The sequence below is a fragment of the Dromiciops gliroides genome, chromosome 4 (genome assembly GCF_019393635.1).
Source record: "Dromiciops gliroides isolate mDroGli1 chromosome 4, mDroGli1.pri, whole genome shotgun sequence".
Lineage (NCBI taxonomy): Eukaryota > Metazoa > Chordata > Mammalia > Microbiotheria > Microbiotheriidae > Dromiciops > Dromiciops gliroides.
Window position 1 is genome coordinate 126304521 of NC_057864.1, and position 23656 is coordinate 126328176.

The window sequence follows — 23656 nt, forward strand, 5'->3', positions numbered from 1 at the left end:
TTAGTCAGGAAGTTGGTAGCACACTTCATCTTCAGTCCTTGGGAGTCGTGGTTGGTCATTTTAATCAATCAGAGTCTATGGGATGCTTACTGGCCACAAGCTGCCTTGGTGGCTAGGATAGAGCTTGTTCCATTATTCAAAACTCTTCAGCTTTACAAGCTTGATGCTGCTTTCTAAAGCATCAACACCTCCAAACATCACGGAGCCGCCCTCCAGTATCCCTATCTGATTGACTTCCCCACCCCTCTTACCATCAGAGAGGCCTGCCAGAGAAGAGCCTCTTTGGTCATTAATGACTTCTGCCATGAAAGATCAATATCTGCCAGTGGTAATGAGCTAATGGAGTGAGCTCCAAGCCCATCGATTGCTGCCTGTTGTGACCAGTTGGCTCCCAAGATCAAATCTCATTCTCTGAGTGCATTTCCTATTGGTCCTGATGGCTTTGGCCTTTGTCAGACTGACCAGTTGAAAGGATCAGAGAAGAAGTGATTGATTTGACCTTTGGACCACACTGTGGTCTAGACAGAGAATGTGAAAGCTTCTGGGAGCGCTCCTTAGAGGCAAGAGTAATTCCAACTGACCTGTCGGTATTTGAAGTGGAAGAAGTGGAAATCCAGCCTTAAACATGACAGCTCAGTTTTTCTAGCCTGCACTCAGCCCTCTTTGTCTAAGCAGACTGTGTACTTGGTGAACTGTGAGGGCTTCTGAATTCCCTATAACCAACCCTTTTTCCCACTATTATTTTTTGCATTAACATAACACCTCTTCTCTGAAATGCTCGATAATAATGAGTATGTCGAGAGAAACTTCTGTAAAGGGGACCTACCTGTCACTCCATGCTCCTGTCCATTCTGTCCCACCCCATGGATTCCTTAGACGGATTAGCTTTTCAAGGCGACCACGGTAATTAACCTGCAAAGTCCAGCAAAAAGGAAGAATTAAGCACTTAGATTGACCTCTGGTTTCCCATGTTTGCAGCTGCATTAGGTTTACATTAGAATTCTTCTCTTGAAGGGGCAGCTAGGTGGCGCAGTGCATAGAGCACCGGCCCTGGATTCAAGAGGACCTGAGTTCAAATTCTACCTCAGACACTTAACAGTTACCAGTTGTGTGACCCTAGGCAAGTCACTTAACCCCAATTGCCTCACCAAAAAAAAAAAAAAAAAGAATTCTTTTCTTGAAATATATGTGTGTGTGTGTACATATATGTGTGTGTATATACATACATACATATATATATATATATACACATGCTTTTTAAAAATATTCAGTTCAATTCAACAAGCATTTACCAAGTACTTCCCCCATAGACCAGGCAGTGGGGATACAGTGACAAAATAGAAAAATAGTCCCTCCCTCAAGGAAGGTTATTCTACAAGGTACATGAGACATTTGTACAGGTGAAGAAATACATGGTGATTTCAGATGAGTGGGAGCAGTAACTAGGGAAGTAAGAAAAGACTTTCCTTAGGGGATGTCACCTGTCTTGAGCCTTGAAGGACTCAGAAAAATAGAGATGAGAAGGAGGGACATTCCAGCCATTCAGGAGAGCCTGTACAAAAATAGAGAGGTGGGAAATGGAATGCTTAGTTCAGGGGAAAAGCAGGTGCTTTCGGTGGATCATAAAGTAAGTGAAAGGAAGTAAAGTAAATAAGTCTGGAAAGGTCATCTGGAGCTAGAAGAGAAAGGGCTCTAAATATCAAGGTCCTCTAGGTGTTGTGTTTTATCCTAAAGGCATCTCTATCTTAGAGAACCATTGCAGCTTCTTAAACTGGGGTCAGATATATGCTTTAGGAAGTTTGTTTGGGGGGAGGAGAAGAGGAAGGAAGAAAAGAAAAAGCATTTACTAAGTGACTACTATATGCCAGAAGACACTGTTATTACTTCATTTGATCCTCACAACAACCCTGTAAGGTAAATGCTCCTGTGACTCCCATTTTACAGTTGAGGAAACTGAGGCAGGCAGAGGTGAAGTGCCTTGCCCAAGGTCACACAGCTAGTAGGTGTCTGAGGCTAGATTTGAACTCAGGTCTCCCTGACTTTAAGCCTAGCACTCTACAGGCTTCGTCACCTAGCTGCAAGTCTTCATTTATCATTACTCTAGAATTCACATAGCCACTAGTCAGTCATTGACCACATTAAACTTCAGAATTAAATAAAGCAATGCATGAGTACTGGCTGCATTCTGTAAGTATGATAAGTAAATATCAGGAGTCAGTCAAAAGAATTGGAGGAAGAATAGCACCATGGCAAATAACCAGGTTAAGTGACATTCCTTTGAAAAAACTATGTCCTATGACTTTGTTGGCCATCTTTTTGCTGTCCCTGTACTCACAAATGATAAACAAACTCAACCAAAGCGATAGGCAAGGTTCAACTAAAAATGCCCCACTTAAGCTTTGAAGGACAATATCCCTAACACTAAAAATACTTACATTGACCAGAAGTATCAATTGACTCCAAAATATGATATTTTTACTTTGAAATGCAAATGTTCATCCCACTATCTCTATTTCCTCTGCCTGTGCAAACAAAATGCACTTCACCAATTGATGGAGCTCGATCCTTTGGCACATTCTTAAATTTTAACCCTTCTCTTAAGGATCACACCCCAGAACCCATCGGAAGAATAGCAGAGGATGTCTGGTTTTTACCTCTTCAACTCCAGTGACAGAATAAGCATGCCCTTTAACCAGCTTCAGGTTGGTGACCTCCTGCGATTCCAATGCATTGGTGACCTAGGGAGAGAAAAGAACCCAGTCAGGAAAGGCTGGCAGAGGAATTCATTTTGACCCACCCTGCTACTTCTAATGACACGGGGTACAGGGGCAGGGCATGGGCCTCAATGACAGGATGAGGTCATGCAAATACTGTAATAAGCCTTGCACTTAATAGAGCTACCATCATGGAGTCCTTCACCAATTAATCCTGCTCAGCCAAGCAAAGTGCCCCTGGGGCTGCCATGACCCAAAACATTACACACCAGCCTTGGAAATGCCACTAGGGAACTGGGAAGTCATTTCTTCTTGGGAGAGTGACTCTGCACTGGCAGAGAAGCACTAATTATCTTGCATCATACTTGAGGCCAGCTGAAATCCTCAAATACTATGGAGCATAGTATTCTCATAGTATGGATCCCTTGGATTCACATGTTTCCTCTCTCCTTTCTCATCTCCCCCTCTTCACTGCTCCCCTTCATTAAAAGCTATCACCTCTTCATCAAGAAACACATACACATGCATGTGTGTATGCCTATACATATATTTATATGTACACATATATGCATGTATTTGTAGACACATGTATATAACATAAAAGATAGATGGATGGGTGGGTAGGTGGATGGATGGATGGATGGATGGATGGATGGATGGATGGATGGATGGATGGATGGATGGATAGATGGATGAGGGGGTGGATGGATGGATGGATGCATGGGGGGGTGGACTGATGGATAGATGGTGATAGACATACACATATAAATTGTTACAAAGTTGTTACATTTTGGGGAAAGGAGAATATTTTGGTTTTTGTCTACTTCCGAAATAAGTTGCTACCTGAGCTATAGTCTACTTGGTTAGCTAGAAGCTTGGAGGTGATGAGAGAGAAAAATTATGTGTGGGAAAGCAGGCACAAGAAAGGAATGTACAGCAGCTAAAAAGAATGGTAGATGGTGCAAACAATTCCTAGATCGAGTATCTTTGACCTTCATTTAGTTCCTCATCACTTCCCTTCTTGGGAGGTCATGACTTCCAGGTTAAAACATAGTTCCCTGAAAAGACTTTCAATCAGGGATCTCAAAACTAACACCATCATAGATTGAATCTCCTCAGAAGATCATAGATTTAGAGTTAAAAGGGTTTTCTGATCCCTCATTTAACAGCTAAAGAAACTGAGGCTGAGAGACATGAAGTGACTTACCCAAGGCCATACAAAGAGCAAGTAATAAAGCTAGGCATGGAACCTAGGTCTTCTGCCCCCAAATGCAGTGATCTCTCCAATCTACCATACTGTCTCCCATCTAACCCATGGAGCAGGGGAAGGGAACTCCCCCAGTGTGACTCAGCAAGTGAGTAACATTGGTAAGGATAAGACTCAGCAATCATGATCAGTTATAGAGTATAAACCACTAGGGTTCAGAGATTAAAAACAACAATCCTAGATACTCTGATGAGAAATGACCTTTTCCTTCCCCATCCACTCACACAGGTCTTAGACCAAAATAAGATTTTCCTAGAAATAACTCTGGGTACCACTAAAAAACTCCAATTACACAGATTAGGGCAGAGATTGTGCTGCCTACCAGCCACCGTCAAAGTATTTTCTCCACTCGAACCCCCAGCCCATATTTGTTTGTTTTTCCCATTCAAAGGGAATGAAGACAAAAGGAAACATCCCTGGCTCACATCAATGGAGCAGCCAAGCAGTGACCCAGAACGTAAAGCCTTCCTGATGATTTGATACAAATTGGAAGGGGCCTTCTTCATATCATAAAACTCTGAGATTCCTCCAGTGAAATCTTCAAATCCCTCCACTGTGGACCCTCCTGTGAGAGCTTCATAAGATCCATTGAGTCTGCAGGAAAGGGAAAAAAGGGAAAAGAATAAGGTGCATGGCTTCTAATCTTTAGACATTAACTCATATCCAAATAACATCTGCTGTAACTAGAGGACCATGAGAGGAGACACCTCTCCTTCAGAGGATGTATGGGTAATAGTGTTTTGTGAAAGTAATGGACACTTGGGGAAATGTGGCTTTGCAGTCCTAGAATTCCAACTTAGGCCATTGTTCCAATGGGTGGGTCAGAAGTTGGCCAGGGTTAAAGCTCATATGATTTGACATAAATATTGTGGGCTCATTTCAGAGAACTAACAACCATTCCTTCCCAGAGGCCATCTATCATCTTCCGTGCTATAAACAATTATCTTCCAGTCAAATTGGAGGCATCATTGAAGCAAAACCTAAAATTTTGTGGGGGAGGAAAGTTGGGAAGTAACTGGCCTAGGAACCTCAGGGACTGTAACTAGGGCAGGTGAGCAGGAACTGATGAACACAACTCTTGGTTTAAACAAGAAAAACTGATGACCTGCTTGGGGCGGTGGAAGACTTACTGAGCAAAAGGTGGAAGTTTCATTGGTTGAGTCAAGGAGTCATTATTATTTTTTTTTATTATTCATCTTTCCTCTAGTGTTTTATAAGGACTAAAGAGCTTAACTTAGAGTTTATAAACTCTTTGTCAGCTCTGTTATCCCTATTAAATGAGGAGGAAACTAAGAAATAGATAGGTTAACTGATTTGCCTGAGGTCACATAGTCATGAAGTGGAAGAATTTAGATTTTAACTCATAGGCCAAGTGGGAGGCTAATTTCGACTATTCGAAGCAGCATGAGTTAGTAGATGGTGTATTGGGCTTGGAATCAGGAAAGCCTGAGTTCAAATTCTTCCTCTCAGTACACGCTGACACTTAGTAGCACTATGACTCTAGGCAGGTCACATAATCTTTCTAAGCTTTAGTTTCCTCATCCGTAAAATGAAAAGGTTGTGCTGTAGGACCTCTGAGATCCTTTCCAGCTCTAAATTCATAACGCTATAAAGCTTATTGGGTCTCTAACTCAAGGGAGTTCTAATTGAAGATAGCAAAACAAAGATAGCATTTTAAATATGGATCTGTGTAGAGTTTAGAAGTGCGGTGGGCATCCTGGGGCCCCCAACCCCAAACTTCCCCCACTTACTTGGCATAAGCCTTTTCCAGCAAAGCACTCCAGAACTCTCTGCCTTCTTCTGAATGAAGGAATAGTAAATTCCCATTTCTGGTGGGAAGCCTGTCATCGATGACGACATCCACCCATTCTCCATACTGCCAGAACTGGAGAATAAGAAGCCCAAAGTCTGGTCATAAAGGGTCAAGGGGGAAGTTGATGGAATAGAATAATGTCTATCTACCAAGAAAATATTATTTCCAAAGAATTCAAAGTGGGTATTTTATAGTTATTTTGTACACATTCTGTTCCCCTCCCCAAACAGATAATAGAATAAGGATCCATCTTGTTCAATTACAGAGCTCCTCCATTGACTTGTCCATTTTTAAGTCAATTTTTTAATGGATGGGTGAATGAATGGATGGATGGATGAATAAATGAGTGAGTGAATTAATGGATGGATGGATGGATTTTGTCACTGATTACATAAAGCTCAGGGTGGGGAAGATGGTTTTAGGTGCAATAAACAAGTCATAGTACCTGGAAATGAAAGATTCCTGCATAGTTCTTCTGGAAGCTCTGATCCTTGGGGACCACTCGGTAAAGGAGCTCTTCATTCAAGGTCAAGGAAGCAATGGCTGCCAGGAGCCAGCAGTCACCTGTACAGTACCACATAGGACACATACATTGGTCAAGCCAGGCCTATAAAGGGTATTGGTTTTAAAATACTGTTAGGTATAAGTCTGGGTACCACTGATAAATTGTCATGGCCATTGGACATAGAGGCACGTGTCTCTAGTCCCTGCTAGTGGAGGAGGCTGATGCTAGTGGATCATTTGAGCTCAGGAGTTCCAAGCTGCAATAGGGCTAAAATCAATCAGGTGTCCACATTAAGTCCATCACCAAAGTGGTGAGCTTGTGGGAGTGTGGGGGTGGGGAACACTAGGCTGCCTAAGGAGGCAAATTGACCCAGGTCAAAAATGGAACAACTCAAAAACTTCTATGCCAATAAGAAGTGGGGTTGGGCTCATGAGTGGCCACTGTACTTGCAGTCTGGCCAAAATAGGGAGACCCACTCCCAAAAGAATACCTAAACTTATGACATGATAGGCTATCCATTTCCCCTTCTTGCCAAGATTACAGAAAACAAAGAACTGACTTATGCAGCTTCTTGTAAATTAGTTTCCTTTATGTAGCATTTCTAAATTTCTCATGACAATTTTGAGGTTTCATTACTTATGATACTCCTGGGATTTAGATCACACTAAATTATTCCCCTTTTCCAAAGGAAGAAAAGAAGGCAGAAAGGGGTTAGAATCATAGGATGTTCAAGCTAGAAATTACTTCAGAGATCATATAATCCCACCCTTCACTTTATAAATGAAGAGACTGGGACTCAGAGGCTCCATGGAGTCCAGTGATGTGGGAAAGCCAGGAATCAAGCCCACCTTATTTCAGAGTCCTACCATACTGTGGTTTCTATGACATCATATGCTATCATTATCTTTAAATGACATCAAAATCATATGGAAACTCCTAAAAGCCTACAAAATATATTATCCTGGTACAAGCTGGTGGTCCATTCAATCAACAAACCAATTAGCATGTATTAAATATTTACAATCTACCAGGCACTATGCTAGGCACTGGAGATACAAATACAAATTAAAAAACAATCCCTACTCCCAAGAAGCTTGTATTCTAATGGTGGACAAAACGAAGAGATAGTAATATAGATATTTGGTTATACACACACCTATGTATGCATCTATATAGAGAGAGAGCATAAATATATAAATAAATACAAAGTAGTTCATTATTAAGTAATTGTTGTTTACTCGTTTTCAGTCATGTCTGACTCTTTGTGACCCCTTCTAGGTTGTTTTTTTTTGGCAAAGATACTAGAGTGGTTCTCCATTTCCTTCTCCAGCTCATTTTACAGATGAGGAAACTGAGGCAAACAGCATTGAGTGACTCGCCCAGGGACAGACAGCTATTAAATGTCTGAGGCCAGATTTGAACTCAGCTTTTCTTGACTAGGCATCTAGTTGCCCCCTTGGTATTTGTTTGTATTTCTCTATATATTTATTGTCTTCCTCTTTCAATATAAGTTCTTTGTGAACAGGGATTGATTAGCTCTTTATATTTGTATCTTCAACACTAAAAAATAATGCCCGGAATAAGATAATCAATTAACAGATACTTGTTAATTGATTAATTAAGCACCTATAAGCTAGGCACTGTGCTAAGTAGGGAGGCTAGACAGAAAAAAATGAAGCTATCCCTGCCCCCCAAAGAGCTTAGATTCTAAGGGGCTAGAGAGTACATATAATTATATATAAAATGCATAATAAATACAAGTAATTTAAGGGAGAAAGGCACTATCAGTTGGCTGGGTCAGGAGACTCATCATGTAAAAGGTGGCACTTGAGCTGAGTTTTAAAGGAAACAAGGGATTCTAAAGGGTAGGAATAAGAACTTTCCTTTCCCCAAAATTCAGATTGCCTAAGAAGGAAAGAAGGCTATTCCATGATATTTTGCCTTATTTCTCTCCACCAGAGTCCTCATTCTATTGTGAGGCAGCTATGTGGTGAAGCTGTGGTAAGGAAGCCCTAAATTCTAATCCTACCTCAGACACTAACTAGCTAAGTGACCCTGGGCAAGCCACAGTTTTATATCTGTAAAATAAGGATAATAAAAGTACCTACCTCCCAAAGGTTGCTGTGAGGATCAAATGAAATAATATTTGTAAAGTGTTTTGCAAATCTTAAAGTAGTATATAAACTTGAGGTAGTAGTAGTAGGAGGAGGAGGAGGAGGAGGAGGAGGAGTGGTGGTGGTGGTGGTAGTAGTAGTAGTAGTGGTAGTAGTAGGAGTGCCAGATACCTTTCCTTCTCCTCTTTGGAATTCATTGCCCTGTATAGCACTTTAAATTCAACATGCCAAAAACAAAATTCATTATCTTTCAAAACACACACAAAAACCCCTCTCTTCAACCTCTCTGTTTCTAGGAAGAGTGCTACCATCCTTTCAGAAAGCAACCTGGGTTCAGAATCTGGGAGGTCTCTTGGACTCTTCTCTTGCCCTCACCCTGCCCCCACGTGCAATCAGTAGCCAAGCCTGGATGATTGTACCTCCACAACATCTTTCATTTCTATCTCCTTTTCTCCATCCACAGGACAGCTACCCCCAGTTTAGGACTTCATCGCCCCTCCCCTAGACAAGTGTGATGTAGCCTCTTCATTGAATTGATCACCCTGCTCCCAATCCAAGCCCTCATCCTTCCATTCTCCACACAGCTGTTTAAATGATGTTCTTAAGCACAGGTCTGGCCATATGGTTCCCTATTGCTGCTAGGATTAAAAACAAACTTCTGTGTTTCTCACATTTAAAGAGGCAACCAGGTGGTGTGTTGGTACAGTTATGAAGCCAGGAAGACCTGAATTCAAAAACTGCCTCAGTTCAAATCTTATTCTCACACTGGCAATGTGACACTGGGCAACTTACCTAACCTCTTTCAGCCTTAATTTTGTCTCGATTGGAATTTAACAAAGGGGTAAACTGAGGAAAATATCCAAGCAAATTAACCTTTATTAGCAAAGGCATGCTGCTTGTCAATAAATGGGTCAATGACTTGCCTCCATTTAGGCCAAAGACCCCAAGCAAAAGGACAGTTCCCCTTATATAGGTTTTGGGGAGTAGAGAACAAACAGGGTAGATAACATCATAGGATTGAGGACAACACAACTGGTTACAAAGCTGAGACAAAGGGAATGTCATGATTGGTTGGAAGTTTGGTGATGGAGGCTGGCAGTGCCCTTCTTCCTTTACTCATGAGACTAAGAAGTGCTCATTGTATGAGTGCAGGTGCAAGAGAGGGGCCCAGACCTTTGGAGAGCAAACCAGGCATCCTCGAAGGATAGCTTGGGAGATTAAAGATATTGGGCCCGACTCCCTCATGTTCACACACACTCCCCAAGGTTAACAAAATTCCTCAAGGCAAGAAGAGATTAGTGATCAGCAGGAGACCTGGATTTCTCAAATTAACCCATTACAGGCCAACTGAATTCTAAACTAAAGTCAGAGGCAAAGAACTATGACAAGCAATTATAGGGGGTGAAAGCAGTTACAGGACAAAATCAAGTACTTGGAAATGAGATCAATAAATAAATGATAGAGGATCAATTTTAATCTTCTCTGTTTCCTCATCCATAAAAATAGAAATAATAATAGCACCTACCCCAGAATTGTTGTGAGGATCAAATGGCACAATATATGCAAAGCACTATGTAAATGCTAGCAATTATTTACTCTTATTATTAAAGCCCTTCCCAGTGTAGTTCCTGCCTACCTATCCTGGGCTCATTAAACATACTCTGCCCTTTACACACTCCCTGATCAAGCCAAACTGGCCTTCTTGAAGTCTTTTCCACATATTATTCCATCTCCCATCTCCATGCCTTTGCAAAGACTAGCTCTCATGCTTGGAATGCACTGCCTCCTCCCCTCCATTCCCTCTGAATTTCTTCTTCTTGTTCAGCGATTTTTCAGTCACATCTGACTCTTCTTGACCCCATTTGGGGTTTTCTTGGCAAAGACACTGGAGTGGTTTTGCCATTTCCTTCTTCAGTTCATTTTACAGATGAAGAAACTGAGGCAAACAAGGTGAAGTGACTTGCCCAGGGTCACACAGCTAGGAAGTGTCTGAGGCCAGACCTGAACTCAGGAAGATGAGTCTTCCTTACTCCACACTGGATACTCTATCCATTGTGCCACCTAGGTGCCCTCTGAATTTCTGGTTTCCTTCAAAATGCAACTCAAGTAACACATCCTATATGCGAACTTTTCTGATACCTTAAGTCTTCCCCTCCCCTTCTTCACTACCACCTGACTTTGGATTTACTTTATATTTATTTTCAATTTATTTATATACACATATTTTTTCCTGCAATAGAATATCAACTCCTGGGGCAGCTAGGTGGCACAGTGGATAGAGCACCAGCCTTGGATTCAGGAGGACCTGAGTTCAAATCCGACCTCAGACACTTAACACTAGCTGTGTGACCCTGGGCAAGTCACTTAAACCCAGTTGCCTCACTAAATAAAATCAAATAAAGTTTAAAAAAAGAATATCAACTCCTTGAGGTGAGGGACTGTCTTGTTTTTATCTTTGTGATAAATTATATAGGTGATCAATTGATTGATTCGTCGAAACACATCACCAACTTCCTGGATAGAAAGTTTAGTTGTCAGCATGGTATGGTAAAAGAATACTGACTGGGACCAGAGAAATTGGGTTCAAATCCTGACTTCCCCTTATTACCTCTGTGACCTTGAGAAGCCACTTAAGTTATGTGAGCCTCATTTTGCTCATTTGTCCAATGAGAAGGTGAGATTAGATAATAGCTAGAATCCCTTCTGCCAATTTAAATCTATGTTCTATATATTCAATACATTTCTTCTTTTACAATGGGTTGGGCTCTGGAGCAAATTACATCGTATTTATTTTTATCTACTCAACAGTACCTGTTGTCTAACTCAGGGCTTCTTAAACTTTTTCCACTCAAAACCCCTTCTCCCCCCAAAAATTTTTTATGCAACCCCAGTTATATAGGTATATAAAATAAGGGGCAACTAGGTGGCGGGGGCAGCTAGGTGGCACAGTGGATAGAGCACCGGCCCTGGAGTCAGGAGTACCTGAGTTCAAATCCGGCCTCAGACACTTAACACTTATTAGCTGTGTGACCCTGGGCAAGTCACTTAACCCCAATTGCCTCACTAAAAAAAAAAAAAAAAAAAAAAAAAAAAGGTATACAAAACCTTTTAATGTTGCCAAATTTTTCACGACCCCAACATTCAGTTACACAACCCTATATGGGGTTGTGACCCACAGTTTAAGAATCCTTGGTCTAACTAAACAGATTGTAAACTACTTGACAGGGGAAAAAGTCAAGGGAAAGCATTCATTGAGTGCCTACTATCTCATTTGATCCTCACAGCAACCTTGGGAGGTAAATGCTATTATTAGCCTCATTTTACAGTTGAGAAAACTGAGGCAGATAAAAGTGTTTTTTAAAAAAAGGTTAAGGTCACACAGCTAGTAAGTGTTTAAGACTGGATTTGAATTCAGGTCTTCCTTAGTCCAGACCCATCACTCTATCCACCTTGCCACCTAGCTGCCTCTGAAGTCAAGGAAAGCTTCATTTTTGTCTTTGTAGACAAGTCACAAAACAAAAATCAATCCCTGTGATTGTTAACCACGTTGACATTTTAACAATCGGCTCTCAGCAGTTCAAGATGATTCCAACACACCCCTATATCTCAACCAACACCAAGCCAGCTTCACTGAACTTCACAGGCCCTTACTTATCTGGGATTATCTTGCCCAAAAGAAGCAAAGTGAATTAAGCCAAGTGCTTCTTCAAGAGACCTTTATCACTAGTGGAATCCAGCTGGAGGACAGTTGGATGGAGCCCACAACTGGAAACCAAGCATCCTGGGTTCTCTTTCCTATTGCGTTGCTGGCCTGATGAGGTCCCACTGCTCAGTGGTCATCCTCACCACTCCCACCCCCTTCCCAGCCCTCCTGCTAGTTCCTTCCTTCTGAGATTACCTCCTGATAGTAATGATCCAAAGCACTTCCATGATGCCCTGAAAGCTATGTATGAGCCAAAGACCTATGCATCTCATCTACTCAGTGCTGATGGAACCACATTGATTAGTGATAAGGGCACGATCCCAGAGGGATGGGCTAAATACTTCCATAGTGTTCTCAACAGACCATCGTCAATCAATGCTGAAGCCAATGACAGTTTACCTCAGGTTGAAGTTAATCCCTCTCTAACCAAATTTCCAACTGAAGAAGAAGGATTGAATGCCATTAGACTCCTCTGTGGCAAAGCACCTGGTACTGATTCTATCCCAGCTGAGATTTACAAGGTGGGGCATCCATTGCTCATACAAAAGCTGACTGAAATTTTCTAGGGTTTTTGTTTTTGCAAAAGGTAGTTATCCCCCAGGAGTTCAAGGATACCTCCATTGTCCATCTCTATAAAGGTAAATAGATTGTCCTGTGGCAATCACAGGGTTAGTCATTGCTGGCAATGTTCTTGACAGAGTTCTTCATGGGCTGATCCTTCACCTGGAAGATGGTCTGAAGCCAGCGTGGCTTCATAAAGGGCAGAAGAATGGCTAATATGGTGTTTGCTGCCTGACAATTCCAGGAGAAATGCCAGGAACAGAATAAAGGTCTGTAGAAAACATTTCTCAATTTGAACAAGGCCTTTGATACAGTCAGTCATGAGGATTTATGGAAAAGTATGTCAAAATTTGGGTGCCTAAGGGGCAGCTGGGTGGCACAGTGGATAAAGCACCAGCCCTGGAGTCAGGAGTACCTGAGTTCAAATCTAGCCTCAGACACTTGACACCTACTAGCTGGGCAAGTCACTTAACCCTCATTGCCCCACAAAAAAAATAATTGGGTGCCTAGAGAGTTCATCAGTATTGTACATCAATTTCATGACAGCATGCTTGCCTGGGTTCTGGATAATGGACAATGCTCTCACACTTTCTCAGTCTCCAATGGAGTGAAACAAGGCTGTATGCTTGCTCCCATGCTTTTTAACATGATGTTTTCAGCAATGATATCAGATGCCTTCAATGAGGATGAATACAGCAACAAGGTTAGCTACAGCACTGATGGTAAATTATATGACTTGAAAAGGTTACAAGCCAAGACTAAAGTAGAAGGAAAATCAGTGCATGATTTTCTTTTTTGCAGATGATTGTGTACTCAATGAAGCCTCTGAAGTTGAGATGCAAGAAAGTATGAATTGATGCTTGTGCTAATTTTGACCTAAAAATTAACACCAAGAAAACACACATGCTCCACCAGCCAGCACCACACTAGCCATATGTGAAACCACCAGTTACAGCAAATGAAGAAGTTTTGGGTACTGTGGATAAATTCACTTACCTTGGCAGTTTGCTTTCTAGTGATTTACATGTTGACAATAAGTTTGATGCATGCACTGCCAGAGATAGCTCAGTGTTTGGGAGGCTCTGAAGGAAAGTGTGGGTGGGAAGAGGTATTACACTGACTACCAAACTGAAGGTATACAGAGCCATTGTGCTGACCTCATTGTTGTATGCCTGTGAAACATGGACAGTCTACTAGTGCTGAATCATTTCAATTTGAATTCTCTTAGGAAGATTCTAAAGATCACCTGGCAGGATAAGGTACCAGACACTGAGGTCCTTTCTCAAACTAAACTGCTAGGCATTCAAACTCTACTGCAGAATGCAACTCCAATGAGCTGGCCACAATGTTCGAATGCTAAAGGTATGTTTGCCTAAAAGACTATTCTACAGAGAAATCACACAGTGCAAGTACTCACATGGTGGTCAGAAGAAGCAATACAAGGACACTCTCAAAGTCTCTCTGAAAAACTTTGGAATTGATTGCATGACATGGAGACACTAGCATAGGACCACCCAGTAGGGCATATTCTCAAAAAAGAAGGTGCTGTGCTCTATGAGCAAAGCAGAATTGAAATAGCACAAAAGAAACATGAGATGCACAAAGTTAGAGAATCCACCCCAAATGTTCACATGGACTATTTGTGCTTGACCTGTGGTAGGGAATTCTGAGCTCATATCATTCTGATCAGCCACTGTTGGACACACTATATAACTTGACTCTAATGTAGTGATGTCATTTTGATCCTCTTCAAAAATGAAGTACAACAACCAACAAACCAACCATGGATCTTGCAAATACAAAGTTGTCTGCGTGTGGTCTCCCCCACTAGAATATAAAATTCTGGCAGGTTGCCTTTCTTTGTATCCCCATTGCTTAGCACAGTGCCCAGCACAGGGTAAGCTCTTCAATGCTTGTTGACTGACTGATTGACTGGCCGGCTGCTGCTCCTGCCTCTGGAGAGCTGCTAGCCTGTTTGTAGGTTCAACACTCCATTGGAAAGGATCAGAAAGATCAGACAGAATTCTGTGCTGAATATAGCCCCAGCTCCTTTCCTCAGAGCATTTAGAAACAAACCCCTGGTGGGGAATACTATTATCCCCAGCTAATGAGGAGGATGAACACTGAGCAGTGGGACATCATCAGGTCAGTAGCAGAAACAGGAAGGAGAACCCAAGACACTTGGTTTCCAGTCCTGGGTTTCATCCAACAGCCCTCCAGCCACATTCCCTTGGCATTACCATTCAATGCACAGCAAAAAAATATTCTTCAATTGCTGACACGCTGACATCAAACAAGGCTTACCAGCTGGAAAGGAGTTTAATTTTCTTTTCATCTGGTCCACTCCTGACATTTCTCCAAATCTGCCCTGCTCTTTCAGTAAGCACCTAGGCTCTGAAGGGTTGTACAGGGCATGCTGCTAGATCCCTGCTGGTTAGTATCTGAGATGAGAGTGAGGTAATAAGACTGATTCTTTAATAAACACACCAGAATTCATACATACAAATGAGTGTTGGCCCTGTCACAGAAGTCACCTTGGGAGAATAAGGCACAGTGGTGGCAAATCTTTGATGTAGAGTAGAAATAGCCTTGGATGTAGAATAAGAAGCTCTGGGCGTAAATCCCAGCTCTTCCACTTACTAGCTATGTCATTGTGGACAAGTCTTTTTAAGACTTGGTTTTCTCATCTATAAAATGGGCATGATGATACTTGTACTACTTACCTCACATTGTTGCCCTTAGGGAAGAACTTAGTAAGCCATGAAGCATTATTTAAAAGTTACAATTATTGTTATTTTTATGTTCATCCTATGAGGATGGATTTGATATTTGAAAATAGCCACAAGTCATTCAGAGTTAACTCTGGTGAATAAGATGAGGGACCAACAACAACAGCAAGCATTTATTAAGTACCTATTAGGCTCTAAGCACCAGACTAGGATCTGGGAAACAGACAGTTCTTGCCCTCAAGGGGTTTATATTCTACTTGGGGGAACAATATATACATAATTTGAAATATACAAAAATAAATACAAAATACCTTTAATGGGGATTGGGGAAACACTAATAACTGTGGGAAAAGGCAGCAGCTGCTGAACCTTAAAGGAAACTAGAGATTTTAAGAGGCAAAGTAAAGGAGAGTCTTCCCAGGATCAGGACAATCTGAGAAAAGGAGGGTTTTGCTTGGCTCATAGAATACAATTGTCAAACACAGGGCAAGGATACATGCTAGATAAGATCCAAGAGAAATTGTAGACTCCCACTATCACTCTCCATTTCCCCACAGTGGTAATCTTCCCAGGTTCTGATCTCATAGCAGTAAACAGATCTTGCCTCCCATATATTAACTCAGAAAGGCACAAATTAACATTGTCTATGTCATATTTTTTAATTTATTTTGTAAAATATTTTCCAATTATATTTTAATCTGGTTCAGCTGGGAGTTATGCAGGTGCTTTCAGCCTCTAGTTTGACACCTCTATTCCAAGGTGCCTAAAATGGTTGTCATGTAAGGTGGCTTATCCAGAACAAATCAAGGACCAGTTATCCTCTTGGAACAGGGCCCAGGAAATCATAGGGACCCAGACATTAGAAATTCTCTATTCCAATCTTCTCATTTTATAGATGAGGAAACTGAGATCCAGAGAAATAAAATTACATCTGCTCCAGGTCACACAGATAGCCAACAGAGAGCTGAGATTTGAACTCAGATCCTGGGCGTGTAACTCCTTTTGCCTTTGCCACTACAAGTCTTTTTTTGAGCCTAATCTAAGCCCATATGAAAGGTTCTGTTGGCATCTAGACTGCTTACTTTCCCTCACACGGCACAGCCCAGAGAAAGAGAAATGCATCTTTAAGGAGCATCTCCTGCTCCTAATTAGTAAGCATTAGTAGTCATAGTGTCAACACTGGTTTAATACATTGACCTTGTTACAACCATTCTCTGCAGTTCAAGGATTAAAGCAGTTAGTTCTCTGAGTTCCCAAAGCCTACAAAAATGTATGTCTGAGTTAAATGAACTAAAAGGAACTAGAAATAAAGTAGGTACCCATTGATTAAAGAGTGTCTGAACAAACGATGTTCTAGCTAGACTATCTTTTCAGGCTTATTACATGTAACTCCCCTTCACATACTCTATGGTCCAGCCAAAATGGTGCACATGGCATCCCATCCCCCATCTCTCTGCCTTTGGACAGTTCATCTCCCATGCCTGGAATGTCTTCTTTCCTCACCTCTGCCTTTTAGAACCCACAGCCTTCTCCAAATCCAATTCAAGCACTACCTCCTACATGAGAAGCTTTCTCTGATCTCCCCAACCACTAGTGCCTAATTATCTTCTATATACTTTTTTGTTTGTCCTTACTTCTCTAAGCATGGGTTGTTTTCCTCCAGTAGTATGTCAGTTCGAGCCAGAAATGATTTTATTTTTGCCTTTTTATTGCCCAGCACCTGCAACAACGCCTGGCCCATACATAGTAGGGACTTAGTAATAATAAGGCTTATTGATCATCAGATGGATATAATGGGATATTGTTGCACAGTAAAAAATTTTCAATATGAGGAATTCTGAAAAACATGAGAAGACTTGTGTGAACAGATGCAGACTGGAAAAAGTAAAGTCAGAAGACAACATAGACAACTAGAGTAATGTAAATGAGATCATTAATAGGAAGCTAAACTCTGAATAATTTTTTAAAAATCACATACTGACTCCACCTAACGAAATAGGTCTCCCTCCTCTCAGCAGAGATGCAAGGTCTTTGAAGACAGAATATTGCACATATTCTCAGAGGTGCACTTTATATTGGCTGCTTTTACTTAACTGTTTCTCTTTGTTACAAAGGAGAAGTCAGTTCAGATGGGTGGGGAGAGCAGGACATATATTCATAAATAACCATAAAATGATAACAATAATAGCATTTATGTCACACTTTAAGGTTTGCAAAGTATTTTATCCGTGTTAGTTATCTCATTTGAGCCTCACAAAAACCCTAGGAGGTATCCACGATTTTGATACCCATTTGACAGATGAGGAAACTGAAGTAGACAGAGGTTAAGTGACTTGCCCAGAGTCACACAGTTCAGAAGTGTCTGGGATTTTAAGTCAGGTCTTCTTGACTCTAGGTCCAGTGTTCTATCCACTGCACTGCAACATCTTACTACCTATAAAAACAAAAAAATCAATAAAATAAATTTTTAAATATAAAATAAAATAAAGGAAAAGATGGTCCATGATGGTTGCTGCTAAATCCTAAAGCCAATAGGTTCAGTGAAGGAGAATATACCAACAAAGGGAGATCATAGGATCTAAAGCTGGGGTTTTAATATATTAAATTTAGAGAATATGGATCCAAATCCTAGCTCTGCCCAACGTCACTTGTGTAACCTTGGGCAAGCCATCCAACTTCTCTAGGCCTCAGTTTTCTCATTTGTAAAATGAAAAGGTTGAACAAAATCATCCCCTATGGTACTGGCCAGCTCTAAATCCTATGTACTTGACTTCATTTCAATACTTCAGGGATCTGGGATTTGGTTTGGATGGATGTTATCTCTACCATGATGGATTGCAACTCTTCATTGACTTAGTAGATTATGTTATTGACTTAGTAGATGATGTTTAAGAGTTGCTGTTGTTGGGGAAGCTAGGTGGTGCAGTGGATAGAGTATTGGCTCTGAATTCAGGAGGACCTGACCTGAGCTTAAATCCGTCCTCAGACACTTGACACTTACTAGCTGTGTGACCCTGGGCAAGTCACTTAACCCTCATTGCCCTGCAAAAAAAATAAAAGAGTTGCTGTTGCCAAAAAAGAGAAGAAGAAGAAGAATCCATTGTCCTGCAAGCAACCAGTGATGAGTTTCTCTAAATTCTTCATATGAGCTTCATCCTTGTAGTACAGACATTAAATGCATCACAACCTCCACACTTCTCACCTCGGTAGGACATGCCCGAGCTATGCTCTTCTGCCATAGCCTTCAAGAGCACAGATCAACCTTCCACACCACAATGAGACATCAGAGGAGGAATATAGGGGAGGAACATTCAAAGGTTGCCATTCCCGAATCAATCCGGTGACAAACTGAACACCCTAATTTGTAAACAGGACTAACATTTAGGGTCAGTCGCTGTGCCAAGATGGTGACCACGTTCGACCACTGTGAAAGTCCTGACATCCCACATCCTGGTTCTGACAAGTAATTGTATCAGGTAAATCCACCAGAATGCTTCAATCCAGAAGCTCCTACCTGACATCTTTCACTATATCTCTACATCCTGCTCATTGGATGCTGTGACTCAAAGTCTCCTAGCAACTAACCTAAGCCACTCTTAATTTCCTAATATTATCACTTCATAGGCCTAAGCAAAGCCACCAAAACCAAATCCCTCATTTTACAAATGAGGAAACCAAAACCCAAAGAAATGAAATAAATTGTCCAAGGTCACATAGCTAGCACTGATAAGAACTGGGATTTGAACTCAGACTTGTTGAGTACGGCACCATCATCCTTTCTACTTCAACACCCTGTCCTAGAATTACATGTGCCATATTTACAGTATATAAGTCTAACACCCCTGATGCTAGCTAGCCCTTTCACTAACTAGCTGTGTGATCTGGGATAAGTCACTTCATTTCTGGGACTCACTTTCTCCATCTGTACAATAAGGGGTTTGGATCAAATGGTCTCTGAGTTCCCTTGCAACTCTAGTGAATATTAACAATGTGGGAGGTGCTGTTTCCCAGAATGCATCATTCCTTGACATCACAAGTATCCAAAGGCCATGTTCTACCCAGAACAAAGGCAATGGTCTAGAGGAAATTCTATCAAATAACCCCATATCAAAGACCAGCCCTGGAAATTACTCGTATTTTTCTGAGCAGTGGCACTGTGACTCATTTATGACATCTATTATTTTTATATCCCCAAAATAACTCCTCTCAAAACTGGGCCACATAATAAAGAGTGCTTAAGTAATCCACTTTCCAGGCCCCCCATAGGTCGGCCTTGTACCTAAGCTCCCTGGTTCCCATGGTGATGTGGAAGGCTCTTCTCAGGCACTGACAGTCAGGTACGGACAGCCCAGTGGGACTGGGAGGCAAACTCATTTGAACATTTGGATGAAGATGATTCTGTGCTGGGGGGCCTTAGCCTCCAGGGAGTTACTGGGCACCCTCAGAGAGTAAATGCAGTTAGAGGAGATGAAGAAGAAAAAGGTTGATGGGTTATCTTTGGATCAGAGGCCTTCTTTTTTTGTTTGTTTTTGGTTTTTTGGGTTTTTTTTTTTTTTGAGAGGCAATAGGGGTTAAGTGACTTGCCCAGGGTCACACAGCTAGTAAGTGTCAAGTGTCTGAGGCCGGATTTGAACTCAGGTACTCCTGAATCCAGGGCCGGTGCTTTATCCACTGTGCCACCTAGCCGCCCCGGATCAGAGGCCTTCTTAAGAGCTTGACCTTCTGAGTTACCATTATAAAATACTGTTCACTGTTGAAAGTATTTATTCTAATTATTTCTAAGGGGTTTTTTTTTTTTTGGTGTTTAGTTTGTCCAGTTGTTCATAATGCTGGCCAGGCTAATTCTCATCTAATTTCTACCATTGTCTAAGGAATAAAGTTCAATGTCATGAGTCTCCACTTCTGGATTTCCTGCTTTTTAGGACTATAAATCACACCCTTAGTACTAAAGGGAGGGGAAAATTCCTTAGCAGAAGATTATAAAAATGAGTTTGATTTACCCAAGGGATAAGTCACTAAATAAATATATTTGTGGCTTATGTAAATACATCTTAAGCCAGTTTCAGGGGAAAGTGTTTCACTTACTGAGTTTAATTATAATGTCTTTTGTGATTCAAAATGATGATGAAAAACTGGAACCACAAGGTCCAAGAGAAATAAATGAGAATAGGAGGTGTATTGTATTGAATTAACAAAGAGGAGTTGTAGAAAGTTAACTCCAGTTCTGGTGGAATCCACTGTGACCATTTAAAGCAGAGATATGCCCTCAGTGTCCTTAAGATGTGTTACTTGTGCTCAATGTTTGTGATGCAGCTTTAAGTCCCCCTCCCCAAAAGTGATTGAGAGTTACAGAGTTGGGGCTAAAGGATGGGCTCTGTAGATCAGAGGTTTCTCTATTAAAATAGAAATATGGGGTCTTAACTATTATAATGGAAGACAATAAGGATCCTTGGGACCTGGGGTTGGGGTGTAGGGGAGAGAGCCTTTAACAGAGAATTGTATTAGAGTTATAACTGGAAAGAAGTTTAGAGATCAGCTAAAACAAGAAAAAATAAGATTTAGATAGGTCATATTACTTGTCCATGGTCACATATGTAAGCTAGTGGTAGAGATACATTTAGAACATCTTAACTTCAGATCTAATGCTCTTCTCACTTCACCAATAAAGGAATATGCTCCACTTCTTATATCCAGGTGGAATGGGCTCATGCCAGGATGGGAATGAGGGATGGAGATATAAAAGGTCTCTTCAAAAGATGCCTTGATTAGGGAATAAATGGGGGGGGGTGTGAAAGAAGGGAGTCTAGCAGTACCAGATCTCAAACTGTATTATAAAGCAGTACTTATCAAAACAATATGGTGGGGGCAGCTAGGTGGCGCAGTGGATAAAGCACCGGCCCTGGATTCAGGAGTACCTGAGTTCAAATCCAGCCTCAGACACTTGACACTTACTAGCTGTGTGACCCTGAGCAAGTCACTTAACCCCCATAGCCCTGCAAAAAAAAAAAAAAAACAACAACAACAACAAAAAAAAAAACAATATGGTACTGAGCAAGAAATAGAGAGGTAAGGGGCAATTAAGTGGCAGAGTGGATAAAGCACCAGCCCTGGATTCAGGAGGACCTGAGTTCAAATCCAGCCTCAGACACTTGACACTTACTAGCTTTGTGACCTTGGGCAAATCACTTGACCCTCATTGCCCCACCCCAAAAAAATTAGAGAGGTAAATCTGTGGAATAGAATAGAATAGAATTCAATATAGAATAGCTATATTGAATGACTACGGTAATATAGTATATGATAAACCTAAAGATCTAAGCTTTAGAACAAAAAAATATTATTTAACAAAAACTGCTGGGAAAACTGGAAAACCGTATGGAAGAAACTAGGTATAGACCAACATCTCACATCATATACTAAAACAAAGTCAAAATGAGTACATGATTTATACATAAAGGGTGATACCATAAGCAAATTAAGAGAGCATGGACTCATTTATCTTTCAGATTTATGGACAGAGGAAGAATTTAGTACCAAAGAAGATAAAGAGAGCAATACAAAATGTAAAATAGATAATTTTGATTATATGAAATTTAAAAGGTTTTGCACAAACAAAACTAATGTAACCAAGATTATAAGGGAAGCAGAAAACTGGGAAAGAATTTTTGAAACAAGTATCTCTGATATAGGACTCATTTCTCAAATATATAGAGAATTGAGTCAAATTTATAAAAATACAAGTCATTGTCCAATTGATAAATGGTCAAAGGCAGTTTTCAAAAAAAGAAAGCTATCTATAGTCATATGAAAAAATGCTCTAAATCACTATTGATCAGAGAAATGCAAATTAGAACAACTCTGAGTTATTACTTCACACCTATCAGAATGGCTAATATAACAAAAAGGGAAAATGTTGGATATTGGAGGGGATGTGAGAAAACTGGGACACCAGTCCATTGTTGGTGGAGTTGTGAACTGATTCAACCATTCTGGAAAGCAATTTGGAACTATGCCCAAAGGGCTATTAAACTGTGCATACCTTTTGATCCAGCAATACCACTGCTAGGTTTATATCCCAATGACATCCCAAAAAAGAGAAAAAGATCTATTTGTACAAAAATATTTCTAGCACTTCTTTTTGTGGTGGCTAATAATTGGAAATCAAAGGGGTGCCTATCAAATGGGGAATGGCTAAACAAGATGATGTATTTGGTTGTAAAGGAGTATTATTGTGCTATAAGAAAAGACACGCAGGATGATTTCAGAAAGGCCTGGACTTATATGAACTGATGTGTAGTGAAGTGAACAGAACCAGGAGAACGTTGTACACAGTGACAGCAATATTGTTTGATGAAGAACTGTGAGTGACTTAACTATTCTCAGCAAGATAATGATCCAAGACAATCCTAAAGGACTAATGATGAAACATACTATCCACCTCCAAAGAAAGAAGTAATATTGATTGAACACATGCTATATTTAATTTTTTTCTTTTTTTTTCTTTTATTCAAGACTTCTTATACAAAATGACCAATATGGTAATGTTTTACATAACTGCACATGTATAACCCATATCTGATTGCTTACTGCCTCAGGGACGGGGAAGGGGGGGCAGGGGAGGATAGAATCGTTCCCTTGATTCTGCCCATTGAATTCTAATGGGAAAGACAACAAGCATAGAGAAGATTGATACAAAGAAAATAATTTTAGTAAGAGAGGGAGGGCACTAGCAATTGAGGGAAGAATCAGAAAAAGTTACTGGTACTTGATCTGGGTCTTAAAGGAAGAGAGGATTTATAGGAGGCAAAGGTAAGGAGGGATTGCATTTCAGGCAATAGAGAATGAATTCAAGAGCATTGTGGAGGGGTTAGCTTGGCAAGGAGAAGGGCCACCTCATTCTCAGAGACTGGAGGAACTGAGGGATGATGTCAAGGGAGTTTGAGATAAAAAGGAGAAAAGGGAGCTCATGGCAAATGAACTCAATTTTCTCAGTAAAATAGGAGGAGCACTACTCAGCTAAAAGAGTAGAAAGAAGGGAAAGTTAGGAAGAGGTAAAAGGAAAAATTGAAATAGTTTCTGTGAGAAGTGAGATAGGGAATCATTTAGTGAGGAATAAAAAGATTGCCTTACTGTAGTGAGTGCCCAACTGAGGCTGGATAACCTGAATTTAGAGTGTGCCCAGTTAGCATGGTTATATGACTTCCTCCAAATCTATTCAGCAGCAGATGAGTAGGAGTGGAAGAAACAAAT

General features: G+C 40.8%; 1 protein-coding gene across 1 annotated transcript in view; it reads right to left on the reverse strand.

Moving 5' to 3' along the window:
• The window catches only part of CAPN8 (calpain 8), a 114543-nt gene that overhangs the window by 56717 nt on the left and 34170 nt on the right, over positions 1-23656 (reverse strand). Inside the window, exons 3-7 of the mRNA XM_044005092.1 lie at positions 6240-6358; positions 5733-5866; positions 4407-4575; positions 2655-2738; positions 827-912 (exon numbers count right to left, since the gene is read on the reverse strand). Of these exons, the coding sequence (XP_043861027.1) occupies positions 827-912; positions 2655-2738; positions 4407-4575; positions 5733-5866; positions 6240-6358 (592 nt within the window). The remainder of the gene's footprint in view (positions 1-826; positions 913-2654; positions 2739-4406; positions 4576-5732; positions 5867-6239; positions 6359-23656) is intronic.